The sequence below is a fragment of the Arvicanthis niloticus genome, chromosome 8 (genome assembly GCF_011762505.2).
Source record: "Arvicanthis niloticus isolate mArvNil1 chromosome 8, mArvNil1.pat.X, whole genome shotgun sequence".
NCBI classification, from domain to species: Eukaryota; Metazoa; Chordata; class Mammalia; order Rodentia; family Muridae; genus Arvicanthis; species Arvicanthis niloticus.
The window spans coordinates 55,662,832-55,678,111 of NC_047665.1; the positions used below are offsets into that span (position 1 = coordinate 55,662,832).

At 42.6% G+C, this 15,280-nt stretch overlaps 1 protein-coding gene across 2 annotated transcripts in view; it reads left to right on the forward strand.

The window, feature by feature from the left end:
* Positions 1–15,280, forward strand: part of Fbh1 (F-box DNA helicase 1) — a 33,416-nt gene that overhangs the window by 7,210 nt on the left and 10,926 nt on the right. For both annotated transcript variants that reach the window (XM_034509870.2, XM_034509871.2), the window contains exons 3-13: positions 2,153–2,742; positions 5,699–5,829; positions 5,935–6,070; positions 6,930–7,120; positions 9,374–9,466; positions 9,920–10,014; positions 11,543–11,711; positions 12,407–12,629; positions 13,510–13,597; positions 13,692–13,778; positions 14,433–14,569. In XM_034509870.2, coding sequence (XP_034365761.1) covers positions 2,153–2,742; positions 5,699–5,829; positions 5,935–6,070; positions 6,930–7,120; positions 9,374–9,466; positions 9,920–10,014; positions 11,543–11,711; positions 12,407–12,629; positions 13,510–13,597; positions 13,692–13,778; positions 14,433–14,569 — 1,940 coding nt within the window. The remainder of the gene's footprint in view (positions 1–2,152; positions 2,743–5,698; positions 5,830–5,934; positions 6,071–6,929; positions 7,121–9,373; positions 9,467–9,919; positions 10,015–11,542; positions 11,712–12,406; positions 12,630–13,509; positions 13,598–13,691; positions 13,779–14,432; positions 14,570–15,280) is intronic.

A 15,280-nucleotide genomic window follows, 5' to 3' on the forward strand; every position in this document is an offset into this window, starting at 1 on the left:
CTGTCAGGAGATCCACAGCATCATCTCCCTTTAAAATGTTCCCTCCTGCAGTGTACTCTCTTATTTTGGTTGTTGTACTGAGTACTGGGGATTGAGTACTGGGCCTGTGTGCTAGGCTAGCACTGTACTGGAAGCTATACCCCAGCTCTCTGCTTTTGAGATGGAGCTCTCACGAAGCTTCTCAGGTAGGCTATAAACTCTGATCCTCCTGCCTCAGCCTCCAGAGTGTCTTGTGATTACAGCCTGTGCTTCTCCTAGTGCCTCATCAATTGCGCCCCTTGCTCCTTGGTCCCTAGGCTGTCTCAGTAAGCCTTCTCTGTAACCAGGCTGGTCTAGTTTTCTAGATCATCTGGAATATGTATTATTGAGCTAATATTCTTTAACATGATGATCTTCTATCTTGTCACAGCTATTTCTCAGAGCCTATTAAAGTGTTTCCCTGTTACTGTAAAGGGTTGATTGGCACACAGTATTTGTCCTTATTGATGGAGTATAGTGTGATAATTTTATAGTGTACAATGTGTAATGATCAAATACAGGTTATTAATTAATTTCTTCAATTTCGATATTGTTAATACATGAAAGTCAGCTTCTAGCAGTTTGATTTTTCTTGTCGCCCCTCTTTATATCAGACAAATTTCTTGTGTAAATACGTACTTTAAAATGTTTTAGATTGCCTTTTTCCTCTTAACACACCTAATTTCAGAATCCAGTCTAGTTTAAATAATCTGTATTTTGCCAGGCAGTGGTGTCGCACGCCTTTAATCCCAGCACTTCGGAGGCAGAGGCAGGCAGATTTCTGAGTTTGAGGCCAGCCTGGTCTACAAAGTGAGTTCCAGGACAGCCAGGACTACACAGAGAAACCCTGTCTCGAAAAACCAAAAAAAAAAAAAAAAAAAAAAATCCGTATTTCTCAATTTTGAGACTGTTTAACCATTCTGTGAGGGCATTTCAGACTTATTTACAAGTTCTGATGCTTAGCTTGTCTGTGGATAAGTGAGCCTCTCACCTGCCTCGTTAGTTCCTCCGGCCTCTGAGGCTGAGTGTGTTGGCACTGTTTTCACTGCTGGTATGACTGGCTTTGTCAACTAGGAAATATCCAGATTAATCCAGACCTTACTGAAAGGAAACTCCGGTCTCTGAAATTGCTCTGGGAGCAATTATAGTTGATGTTTCCTCTCCCCAGTGTGACATTATTTTCAAGTCCATTAATTCATTTAAAGGCTAGTTCTGGTTTTGTCCATTCTTTCTTTTCAAAGTACCATTTAGAAAGGAACTGTGCACATTGTTACATATTGATACTGATGTTTGAGATCACTGTTGTTTGGGCTCTGTCCTCAAGGTCAGGGAGTGTCATTTCATAGTCTTCTCATAAGTAAATGTCCTTAGAAAACGCTGACTGAGCACATGTGAAGAAGAGACAGGATCATGCTAATAAAGTGAGAAAATTTCAGCTCTTTGTTTTAAAAATGACAGATTCACTATGGGAAATAAACTTATTTTCATGGTCAGATGAAGAATAGATACTTCTGGACCTGAAAAGCATGTTTCTTTCTGCTCATGCAAACTTAGAATTGCTGTTGTGGCATTAAGCCAGGGAGCTGCACTGTGCCTGCTATGTGAATATGAGCAGCCATTTCATTTTTTCTTTTCTTTCTTTTTTTTTTTTTTCTTTTTTTTGAGACAGGGTTTCTCTTTGTAACCCTGGCTGTCCTGGAACTCACTCTGTAGACCAGGCTGGCCTCGAACTCAGAAATCCGCCTGCCTTGCCTCCCAAGTGCTGGGATTAAAGGTGTGTGCCACCACTGCCCGGCGAGCAGCCATTTCTTGTCTGTCTGCCCACTCAGGTGTCCAGTGTGCAGCATCTGACCATATATCTATATATATCTATATATATCTATATCTCTATATCTCTATCTATATCTATGCATGCTTACAGGCTAGGGTGTTGACCAATACACAGCAGTTGTCTCTTGCTAAATATGGGTCTGATTATTTTTATATTAGCTATTTATATGACCACTTGACCCATAAGCACACTGGTGTCTCTTCTCTGTTAGCATAGATAATTAGATTGTATTATTTGGGTCTACAGTGGGTCAGCAGCCGCTGATTTTTTTTCTTTCTGTTCTTTTTTGGGTTCTCTCTACAGGTGGAGGATGTCAGAGATATATTTCTGAGTTCTTCGTAGCTGGCCACCATCATTGTACCAATGACATGGCCAAAAGCAATTCTGTTGGCCAGGACAGCTGTCAGGACTCTGAGGGTGATATGATTTTTCCTGCAGAGAGCAGTTGTACTCTGCCTCAGGTCGATAATGGAGAAGTGAGGCTGGGCTCATCAGGATCTGCTCAGCCGGCCAGGAAGCGCTCTCACTCCTCTGAGGAAGCCACAGAGAGCGGTCAGTGGGATGGAGTTACTAAAAAGACACCACGCCATCGTTTGTACCCAGCATGTGCAAGGCTTAGGGAGGCCAGGCAAGAAGCAGAAGATGGTTTGTCACAGTGCTCTCCGGTGCCTGGAGAAGCTGGCCGAGACATTGAGGACATTGGTCCAGATCCCTTGCCTGATTCATACTATGGGCTTCTTGGAACGTTGCCTTGCCAGGAAGTGCCCAGCCACATTTGCAGGCTGCCAAGTGAAGTCCTGAGGCATATCTTTGCTTTCCTGCCAGTGGAGGACCTCTACTGGAACCTCAGCCTGGTGTGCCACCTGTGGAGGGAAATAATCAGTGACCCGCTGGTAAGTTAAGTGCTCAGTCCTCAAACGGTACAGATTAGCTTCACTTAATGCAGATCGCTGAGGAGAGGACCTTTTCAAAGTGGTTCTGTTTGCTTCATGAATAAAGGACAGACTCCCCAGGCATCTGGGGCCATCCAGGCTTGCCTCACCAAATCTTCCACAACCCTTCCTTCCTTCTTCTCACATGACTGCTTTTATCTAAAGCACATGATTTGCTGTGCCCTGACCGTAGACTGCGTATGTTTGGCACCAATGTGGTATAATCACTCATCCCACTTAGCTTATGGTCATTGTATGTCCATTACTTGTTCTGGAAGACTTCTTACTGTACAAACTATGCCTGTCCCATTGAGTTTCATTACTTCCTCTTGGCCATCTTATACTTCTGATAGTGTAATTACCTCACCATATTTGGTTTTAGTAACCCGTTCTCTTCCATGCCTTCTTTCATTTCCCTCTTTGGATAACTTAATACTTCATTTTCTGTGCACAGACTGGGCAGAGAGAACCACTGCCTGTGTTTCTGCCTTCTCTCCTTTTTGCCTAATTGTGCTAGGAAAGGGTTTTTGCTCAGACTCTTCTCTGTGTGTCAGGGAGGCAGGTATCTGCTTCCTGTAGAATTACCATTTTCTCTTATTTTGTCTGGGTTTTGATAATCTTTATAGTTTGTGTTTCTCAGCATGATGCTGTTTAGCTTGGTCTTGAGACCATCCTTTGGACATTTTCTTAGCATATTTATGACTCTTGAATTTTCTTTCTCTTTTCCTTGTGGTGACCTAAACACTATCAGTAGCATTTGTGGTACAATTAGTATGTTATTTTGTGGCATATTGACAGCTGCCCAGCTGCTAAGTACAGCCTTCACACTAAATCTCTCTATCTTAGAACCCAGCCACCCATACACTGACCTTCATACAGCCCAAAAGAGGAAAGCTAAATTTTTCTTCTAAGTACAAAAGAGGTCGGGAGAAATGTCACTAGCTTTCCACTATGGCATCTTAGTTCCTGGTTTCAGAACAGTGTCTTTATGAATTTAGATGTGCGCCCTGCTTGCTTACCTTATTGTCTGGTGTCTGTCAACTAAATGGCAAACTGTTGTATGGGCTGAGCTCTATAGGGGTGTAGATAAGGAAGGGGTTTGGTTACAAAGATTTCTTGTGACCATATCCAGTTTTGTCTTTTTCTCCTAAAATGTTACAGTGATGTCATTCTGGTTATCGGCAGCAGCAGGGTATTTTCAGTAGTCCACCATGATTCCGTGGCCTACAGGTTCTCATAGCATCTGTGTCTCGATCTCATGTTATGGCAGTGCTGGCCTCACCAAAGGAATTTGGCACTTTTCCCTCCTCTTCAGTCTCTTTTGGCAGAGTCTGAGGCATGCTGGTGTTGATTGTTCGTTAAATGTTCTGTAGGATTCCCTAGTGAAGCCATCTGGTCCCGGGCTTCTCTCTGATGCAAGTTTTGATTTTTGATTCTGTTTCTTCACTCATTATCTTTCTGTCATTCTGTTCCTGTTACTCAGGCTTGGTAGGATGTGTGTTTCTAGGAATTTATCCATTTTTGCCCCTTGTAGTTCTTTTACTTCTGTGGCATTCATTTTACTGTCCCGTTCATTTTTCTTAGTTGGTCTAGCTGAGAGTTTTTAATTATTATATTACTGTTATTTGTGATTTTTATGCAGTCTCACTCTGTATCCCAGGGTAGCTTCAAATTGTCCATCCTCCTGCTTCTGCCTGTCCAGCCTGGTTACAGAGAAGCACTTTTGTGCCCATGTCTGCTCTGCTCGTTGTAATTTCTTTTCTTCTGCTAATTCTGACTTTAGTTCCTTTTTTCCTTTTTTTTTCTTTGAGGTGTGAAGGTAGTCTGTTCTTTTCAGATCTTTTCTTTTAATGCTAGGGATTGAAGCTATGCCTTGCACATTCTAGGCAAATGATGGACCACAGATACTCTACTGAGTGCTCTATCCCTCTCTGTTTTAAAAAGAAGCATCTTAGCTGTGAACTTGCTGATCACTGTTTTTGCAGTGTCTTGTAAGTTTTATTATGTTGTGTCTTTGTTTTTACTTGTCTTAAGGTGCTTTATGATTTCTTCTTTGACCCATGGATATTATAAGGGTGCACTGTATAGCCAGATGCACTGATAGATGCCTGTATCCCAGTACTAGGAAGGTGGTAGTAGAAGGATTATGAGTTCAAGACCAGCCTCAGCTACATGGTGACCCCTTATCTCTAGAGCAGGAATGCCTGCTTTAAGTTGTGGGTAGGTCAGCTTTCCTGCTGCCTTGGTTTATAGTGTCTTCATGTTGTCACTGAAAAGATTCATGATATAACTTCAGCCATTTTAATTGATTAACTGGCTTTGTGACCCAATAAACGATCCAACATATTGTGTCTTGGGATGAGTATGGATTTTGCTGCTGTTGGATGGAGCATCTGTATGGCTCTGTTAGGCTCAGTAGTTTGCAGTGCTGTTTAAATCCAGCATCTCCTTACACATCTGCTGGTGCTTCCTTCCCTCATTTCTGTCAGTGTTTGCTTTCTGTAACGACCTGTGTTTGATGTTACTACATGTGTTATTTGCTCTGTTATCACATCTTAGTGAAAATACCACTGGGTAGCATTATCATTCCATAATGCCTTCCTTTTGTCATGTGACGTTTGTTGACTTAAGGTCAGTACAGCTTTTGGAACTTGCTCACCTGGTGCTTTAGATAAAGCAACTAAAGTGGCAGTTTTCTCCAGCTCCTGGGACATTTGTGTTAGAGCCAAGGCCCGGTTGTCCTGTTTTCCATTGGAGGTTCCTACAGTGTTTGTCTTTGGTCTGTCCAGCTTTGGATTGGGAGGATTAAGTACTCCTGTACTGCTTTTCACTTGGTAGAAGGTTTTCTGTGTTGGTGGTCCAGTCTTTCTGAGAACATGGCATGTATGTTATTTCATTTTGTTTTTCAACTACATAGTTCATTCCTTGGAAGAAGCTGTATCATCGGTACTTGATCAACGAAGAACAGGCTGTCAGCAAGGTGGATGGCATTCTCTCGAGCCATGGCATAGAAAAGGATTCAGACTTATGTGTGCTGAACCTCATACGGTGAGTGTTGTTTCTCTTCTCTGGGAAACAATTTTCAAAGTCCTTTCTCATAATCTTTGCTCACAGTTGTCTTCCTTCTGGACTCATCTCTTGAGTATTTTACAGATACACAGCCACCACCAAATGCTCCCCAAGTGTCGACCCTGAGAGGGTGTTGTGGAGCCTGAGGGATCACCCTCTACTTTTGGAGGCTGAGGCGTGCATGCGTCAACAACTACCTGACCTCTATGCAGCTGCTGGGGTATGTGGACTGAGAGGTTGTGAGGGATACTCTGGGAAATGGTGACATCATTTTTCACTGTGTTAGCGATTAAGATTAGTCGAAGATTATTTTCAAATTTTTTGATTGAATCTCTGAGTAGCATTATGGAGAAATAAGAGGTCTTATTTGTAGCTTTTTCCATTTGGAAGGAATTTTAAGAAGCATTTAGTTCATTCTGTTGAGGAATCTCTAAAAATTTTTTCTAGTTATCTAGCCTCTGAACACTTTGAGTGATAGGGTTAGTTTATAAAATAGGCCTTTAAAAACAATATAAACCAGGCAGTGGTGGTTCATACCTTTAATCCCAGCACTCAGGAGGTAGAGGCAGAGGCAGAGGCAGAGGCAGATGGATCTCTTGAGTTCAAGGCCAGCCCACAGATTGAGTTTTAGAACAATAAGGGCTACACAGAGAAACCCTGTCTCAACAGCAACAAAAACACCACCCCAATCCCAAAACCAATGTATATATATTATTTTAATGTGGGTGTGTATCTAAGAATCCATCTGTACACCACATGTGTGCAGGAGCTTGTGAAAGTCAGAAGAGATCCCGTGGAACTGAAGTTACAGGCAGTTGTGAGCTGCTATGTTGGTGCTGGGAACGGAACTGGGGTCTTCTACATGAACAGCAAGTGCTCTTAACCACTGAGCCATCTCTCTAGCCCTCAAAGTGGCTCTCTCCTTGCTGACATTCTGGGTAATTTGAAAGGGGCAGAGAGATTGAAGGTTTTACTACAGATATACAGTAAAATGAGCTGGGGATGTTCATCCATTTCCTTCCTAGTCCTGACTGTGGCTGGGTCTGGGCTCCCCTCCTATCCTGTACCTCTCTTTGAAGGGCATTAACGTCTGGGCCTTGGTGGCAGCCATGGTGCTCCTCTCCAGCTGTGTGAACGACATCCAGCATCTGCTCTTCTGCCTCAGGAGACCCAGCTCCACAGTGACCATGCCAGACATCACCGAGACCTTATACTGCATCGCTGTGCTCCTTTATGCCATGAGAGAGAAGGGGATTAACATCAGCAATAGGTAACATCCTGGAGGACGGGAGATGCGATGATAACATGACAAGGCCTAGACTTGTCCTACCTCCTTTCTCCCACGGAACTGGACATGCATTTCCACGTGCTTTGTGAATATTATGCCAGTCAACTAAGATTTCTTCGCCTAGTTTCTGTGTTCTTGAGTCAGCATTGAAGCTCTAGGTGAAAGTGAAATGCTTCACTTTATTCTCACGTGGCTACATTTTCTTAGGAAAACATTAGCATTTTCTTTCTCCCTTGCTTACTTTTGGAGTAGGCTTCAGGATTATAGGAATCTGACCAACTATCTTAATGTGAGAAAGCCTAGAGTGTTGGTTGCTAATTCAGAGTTATCTCGACATTGATAACATATGCAGAGGTCAGTTTTCAGAGAGTTACATGTTTAGCACCTAGTGATCTGGGAATTGTCCAGGCACAAGAGTGTACTATGGAATTACTAATCAAGGCACTTACCTAGTGCAAGAAGACAAGCAGTATGTAAGCAAACATGAGAGGGAAACTTTAGAGAATGACACGTGCCGTAGTGGAAGTGGAGCAAAGCGCTGAGCGGGACGTGGGGACAGTGTTTTGGATGGCATGAGCAAAGAGTTTGCAGAAGTCTGAATGTCAAGGAGGAGCCCCCATTTGGAGTTATGGGAAGAAGCATTGTAAGAGAAGGAATAGGTAATATAAGGACCAAGAGTTGTAAGGAATTTGATAAGTACCAGGAAAGAGCCCAGTGTGGCAGGCATTCATTGGATATGGGAGAGACTAGTGCAAGATATGAAGATGTCTGGGGACCAGAGGAGGGAATATCTTTAAATCCCAAGTATGGGTGGTAGGCAGTTTTCTTGCAGCCAGTCCTAGAGAAGCAGAAACCCAGAGAGTTTCCTCTCCTCCAGGAAAACACTGGCCCCTGGGATTAGTGAGCCCCGGAGAGTAACATAGCAGTGATCCTGTCATTCTTGGTAAGGTGGTACAGAGCATTGTTCTCCAGCAGGGTCCTACTGCTTTATTCCCAAGCTGGGTTCAGTTTCTTAGCTGGTTTATGTTGTAGCCCACTGCATGGCATTGACGCCCTGGGCAAGAGGCTCTAGGAAAGATTCCACCAAGACAAGTGATCAAATAAAGAACAGTGTTATCATAAGCAAATGTATACACCATAAAAGTACCACAGACCGGGTGGCTTAAGCTACAGATGTTTGTGTTCTTGTTCTTTTGGAGGCTGGAGAGCCAGGAATATGGTAGGGAATCTGGGTTCCTGGTGAGTCACCTTCTCTATCCCAACAAGAGAGATGGGGGCAGGGGATGCAGAGCACTTGGTAGTTCTAGTGGACCACAGCCATAGCTTTGTTGCTGCATTGAATCTTAATTCTCTCCTTCCTTCCTTTCTTCCAACTGTCAAGTTTGGAATTAGGGATTCAGCTTTTGAACTTTAAGGGGGTCCAGTTCAGTTCATAGTAGTGTGGTGTGTTGATCTGTTTGGTTGTCCAACCCCTGGAATATTACTAAATGCCTCTTTTTTTCATCAAAAAGAGCAATGCTCCAAGATGAGCCCTCCTCAGTCTGGAGTGGAGCAGAGCACTTGTTTGGGGCATTAGTGTTGTAGGTGCCGAGTGTGAGTTCAGAATGCACATGAGTGCTTTTGCAGTTGACTGTGCTGGACTGAGTTTATGTCTTGTGCCTCTGTTGACTGAATTTTGCCATTTTTGTTTCCCTTTGGCTGTTCTGACATCTTATCTTTGGTGTTCTTTTCTTAATAGACACAGTTTCCTTTGGAAACTATAAAGGGGAATGTTATTCACGCTTCTAAACCAATGTTACCACATAAGAACTCAGTAGAGCTACTGAGGTTCAGAAAGATGACTTAATTTAGGAGTAAGGTTGTATTGTTTAAGCCGAGTTCAGATGACCAGGATGATGTTTATGCCTGCTTTCCAGAGGCTTCTGCTGTTTTGATTGCTTGTCTCTTATGGTCACAAATAGTGTATACTCTTGTTCCCTCAAAAGCGTGTCCTGGTCGTGTTTGCGTGATGTTACACATAGAGACAGTGCATGTTTCTCTGGACAGGGATTTTCAGAAGTGCTTTTCTCAGCTGCAGAGACTGAAGTCTTTTCTTTGCATTTTTTTTTTCAATGAAATGTAATAGGAATATTCTTTGTTGGAAATGGTAAGGAGTTGAAATGCATCCAACGAAAAAATGAGATAGACGATGATTTAAATTTGGAAGTCTCTAAATCTACTTTTTTCCCCCATTAGGATTCACTACAACATTTTCTATTGCCTATATCTTCAGGAGAATTCCTGTACTCAGGCCACCAAAGTTACAGAGGAGCCATCAGTCTGGCCAGGGTACGTATGTATGTATGTGGGTGTGTGTTTGCTCTATTTCTTTTTGAGACAGAGTCTCAGTGTACATCCCAAGTTGGTCTTGAACTCAAAAAATTCACACTCCTCTTGCCTCAGCCTCCTGAGTGTTGGGATTACAGACATGAACACATGGTTTGACTTCCTTTCTTGACTCTTCTCATGTATGAGGACAAGAAGTATTTGCTTTGATCACTTTACTGAGGCATGATTTATGTTGTGCAAATTTCAACCATTTGCAGTTTGGTGGTTTTAGTAGATGTATTGAGCTGTACAGTAGCATCTTAATCTAGTTTCAGAACATGCACCCCACATAGGAGGGCATATTCGGGGTCACCTGTTGTATATCCAGTTTGCTTGTTCGGTGTTTGGACTGGGCATTCCTTGGGCTTTTGAATTCTTTTCTGTTTTCTAATTTTTTTTCTGTAATGATTATAGCAAGAAAACATCTATCCAACTAACACATGAACAACAGCTGATTTTGAACCATAAGATGGAGCCTCTCCAGGTGGTAAAAATTATGGCATTTGCAGGTAAGGGAGCTCCTGTCAGGTTCCTGGAGTATCTATCATCAGGTTCATGATGTAGTTGCTTCTGCCTGCTCAGCTGTGTGTCCCCGTCTCACTCTCTACCATAGCACTCTGACCTTGATCCATTATGAAATGACTTTAATCAGTCCCCAGAGCAGCCAGCCATTACCACTGCCTATCTGCACTGGATTCCTATTTAGGCAAGTTGTTTTATGGAGTCTGTCAGGGTAGGGTGAGTTTCTCATTTATCGTTGTACATTCAGCAGTGTCTTCTGATGAGACAGGTTGTATTAATCTGCTTAATTGTGTTCAGTAGCTCCTTAGTTTGTGGGTGATATCTTGAAGGTCTCTCTTTGGTTCAGCCTGCTTTCCTAAACATGGAGTCACTTGTGCATCTTAGAATGTCCAGAAAGACTTTAGCATCTTACCTGAACTTTTGCTTGTGTTGTTTTCTTTAGCTATAATCCCTTCCTGCTGTTTTTCTACTCTGGTTTCCTGGTAGTGCCATTTATTAGACACCTGCAGTGGCCTGCAGTGTTAGTCCCCACAGCATTCTGTGAGGTTGCTTAGATGACATTTAGAGAAGTTTACTTTAGGTTAAATAAGCAGATGGCAGACCAGAATCAGCTGGGTGCTATCTCTCCAGGATGCCTTCTTCCCTCCCCCCCACTCCATTTTTTCTTCTTTCTTTCTGTGCCATTCTGTGTTGATGATTCTCAGCATTTCTGACGCTTCCTGATGAAGGCCTTTTCTAGCCATTTGAATCCCAACTAGATTGCTGAATATTTAATGTAGCTAATCTGTTAATTGATTGTACCTGTTTACATTACAGTAAAAGTAGCCAGCACATGTACTTTTTTGTAATACCTGTGTGTCTACCTATTCCATGAAAATCTTCAGAACAGCCTTGTTAGACTGGGAAGGAGGAGTCATGGTTTCAGATGCTCATTTACACGAGATTGGTTTGTTTCTAGTTACTACTACTATTTTCTTCTTCCTCCTCCTCTTTTTTAAAATACCTTGTGCTTTCTTTATACTGTCATTTTGTTGCCTGGTTTTACCTTGCATTGGTGTTTATTCCTAACTAGATTGTAATCTTTTTATTATTTCTCAATGCTTGGCACATAGGTAACCATGTGTAAAGCACTCAGGAAATACAATTTGTTAGAGAAATACAAGTTGATTAGCAGGATCATAGCAATCCTTGAGTCCCCTCTACGTGATGATGTTCCTTCAGAGACATGGATGACCACGAGTGCAGCAACAGCTAGCTGTTACTAAGTTCTTGCTCCTGGGACCCATGGTTACTTTGTCTTTACAAACCCTTAACAAGCCAGTGAGATCAAGATCCCAGCCCACCTTAATCTTTTGTGAGGTCTCTCGCTCCTTTTAAGACATGGCTTTAATCAATATTGAAATCAGTCTTAATCTTCAGTCAGAGGAAGGATATGCCCTAGAAAGACCTGGATGGGGATCCTAGTGCGTATTTACCTAATCAGAGGGTCGCATTCTTTCTTCTTGGCTTCCACAGGCACCGGGAAGACTTCTACACTGGTCAAGTATGCTGAGAAGTGGTCTCAGAGCAGGTTTCTGTATGTCACGTTCAACAAGAGCATCGCAAAGCAGGCAGAGCTTGTCTTCCCCAGCAACGTCATCTGCAAAACCTTCCACTCCATGGCCTACAGTCATGTTGGGCGGAAGTGAGCATCGCAAGTGCTGGTGTCACGTCATGTGGTTACTGTTTTCATGTGACGGTCATTATGATCACACTTACTGCACAACACTGAGAAAATGTGTGTCATGTCACATGGTTACTGTTTTCATGTGGTGTCGTTATGATCACACTTACTGCACAACACTGAGAAAACGTGCTGTTCTCTCCATGGACAAGCAGGAGCTAGAGGAAGAGCTTAGATGATCCACACTTCTACACTACCGAAACACTTTGTTTACACATAGCTAGCACTGAGAAGGCCTTCTTGTTTCTCTGGAATTGAGGCATGGAAATTCAGTCAAAATTCTGAAGAGTTTTGGGCATTCCTGGGGAGAGTAAATGGGAAAACCCCCATGTATGTGAGCCTTTATGGACATGAAGGCTGAAGGAACTGTGTGTATCTTATTGGGCCGAGGAAGGGCTGTTTTGAGCATGAACCATACCAAAACCAGTAGCATCTGTTGTGACTGATTGTGTACTAGTTGTATACTCTGGGTTGTCATTTATGAGTGTATGGAAGGTTTAGGGCAGGCCACCCCAGTTCAGATGTGGTTTCTAAAACCATCTTTCCTGTGTATGGTAGCTGGAATTATCTTGTTGGTTAAGGAATGAGGGATATAGTTTATAGCACAATGCCTGCAAAGGCCAACATCATTCACTTGGGGTATGTGTTTATTATAGGTACCAGCTGAAGAAGAAGTTGAATCTCTTCAAGTTAACGCCCTTCATGGTCAACTCCGTCCTTGCTGAAGGAAAAGGTGGATTTATAAGGGCCAAGTTAGTGTGTAAGACTTTAGAAAACTTCTTTGCATCAGCTGATGAAGAGCTAACTATTGATCATGTGCCCATTTGGTGCAAAAATAGCCAAGGACAGAGAGTCATGGTTGAACAGAGTGAGAAGCTGGTGAGTCCCCAGTGTATTCAGAAGGAGGGACCTGATGTGATCTTTGTCTTTTATTTCCTCAGAACCACTTCTAGAAGTTGAACCCGGGTAGGCGAGACAAGTGTCTGTCATGACAACTGGGAGTCACGTGGTATCTGCTCCTGTGAGGAGTACTCACAGGCATCTCCCTTAACTTTCATAATGGCCCTGCTGGGTTTTTGTTTGTGTCTCTTTATTTTGTGGGAAAGGATCTCTGTGATCCAGGCTAACCACAAACTCAAGATTCTCCTGCGTCAGCCTCCCTGTGCTCTGATTACAGACAAGTGCATATTGTATCATACATCTTAGTTTTCCCATTACGATGTGGGAACAGACACGAAAGGACTTGCCCATAGGTTGAAAGAGCTCAGCTCTCATGCAGTGATTGGAAATCCCTTTTCAGTTTTTTGGTTATGGTTTTACACAGTTTTTACTTGTGAAAGAAAATATGTTCACTAACTTAGTGTCAGTAGTAAGTCTATAAAAACAGTTGGCTTGCTGGGCAGTGGTGGCGCACGCCTTTAATCCTAGCACTTGGGAGGCAGAGGCAGATGGATTTCTGAGTTCGAGGCCAGCCTGGTCTACAGAGTGAGTTCCAGGACAGCCAGAGATACACAGAGAAACCCTGTCTCGAAAAAACCAAAAAAACCAGTTGGCTCTTTGACCTTTGCTCTGCTGTGTCTGCTGGGGCCTCAGCCTCTCACCCTTTGAGCACTTGAGATCACTGAAAGGGGTGGATCCCTTTATGTTCTAGGGTGATGTCTTTGCTCCCACCTCACTGTGTGGAAGCAGAAGTGTGATCTCAGGGTACTGTCTCTTCCAGGGTCTTAAACTTTGGGTTCCTGTGTCACTTACTTTTTAGAATGGTGTTCTTGAAGCAAGCCGACTTTGGGACAACATGCGGAAGCTGGGGGAATGCAAAGAAGAGGCATACCAAATGACACATGATGGTAAGCAGCTTTCCTGTGCCCATTAGGTTACTTCCTGTGTCTGCTGGAACTGCTTTGCTTATGCGTTGTGACTCTTGGTTACTACTTCTTCTAGGCTATTTGAAACTCTGGCAGCTGAGCAAACCTTTGCTGGCCTCTTTTGACGCCATCTTTGTGGATGAGGCCCAGGACTGTACCCCAGGTGATAAACTATTCAGGACATCCGTAGTCTCAAATACATAGAAACAGCATCGTGATTATGTAAGAGGACATATACATGGAATAAGTTATTCTTATTTGTGATAAAGAAGAGGAGCAAATGATTCTTAGTCTTTCAGAAATTAGGCCCAAAATTTCAACAGCTGTCTGTTCCCCACACCTGAAGTACATTTATATTCTTCCTCCATATGTTTAACTGAAGTGGTTCTTAAGATGCTGAACGGCTAGCTCCTCAGTTACAGGGACCTCGCCTAATGCTGAGTGAGGAGAGTAGTCAACTTAGACTGAAAGTCTGTGCTGCATGACTGATAGAGAATATAGACAGGATTAACAATTTAACCCTCTAGGTATTTTGGAGATGTAGTATTAAAATGGAAATTTTTATTTGCTTATATATTTTCTTATAATCAATTCACACAGGAATAAAAGTAATCTGTATCCCTAGAGCCAGATACCATTACTATGCCCATGATAAAATTGTGCCCTTTTATAAAAAGCCTGCCCTGTAGGAAAGGAAACTTTTATTGTTTGTTGTGGGCTGGCTTAGTTTATATTCATTTTCTTTATTAAATGTGGTTTCTTTTTGTTCTGTGGATTATTGCCATTTCTCAAATACTTTCCCTCTTTTTGGTTGCAGCTATCATGAACATAGTTCTGTCTCAGCCATGTGGAAAGATCTTTGTAGGGGACCCCCACCAACAGATCTATACCTTCCGAGGTGCAGTGAACGCTCTGTTCACAGTCCCCCACACTCACGTCTTCTATCTCACACAGGTAAGAGCTTGTGCTGCTCCTCAGGCCCCAAGATGGATAAGCAAGCATTCTGTTTCCCTTCCTAGGCTTTACTGTACCAGCACTGTGGGAGGTATATTTCACTTTCCACAAAAACCAAGTTAGTATACTGTCACAGCTAAAGCCACAGGTCATTCATATTTCTTTATTTTTTTATTTTTTGCCATCTTAGGATTGTATATTATCTAACCTTGATTTTAATGACACTGACAATTTTAGAAGTACTGGTCAAGTAGTTGTAGTATGTCTGTGTGTTGAGACTTGTCAAGTGCTTTTTCTCACTTTAGATAGAGGTACGGAAGTGCCATCTGTCTCAGGGTTTCCAGGGTGTGTATTATCAATATGCAGTGAGAGTGGATGCACTCAGGTTCCTCCGCTGCAGAGGCCCACACAGAGAGAGGAGTGCTGGAAGCATCTGTATACGTTATTTGGAGTTCTGTAAAAGAGATTCCTTTCTTCTCTTGCATTACATAGTAGCATAAAGCTGCATTTTCACTCATGTATGAATGTTTATTTTACAAATAATTTGATCATGGTTCATTCTGAATAGGTTATAGCAACAAAGTCCTGTTTGAAAGTCATGTTTTCCTCCTATTGGTTGCAGCTGTGTGACATAGTTCATGATGTAGATATAGACATCGTTCATGAACTAGGCAACATTATTGTTCACTACAGTATACCTTGCTTTATTAT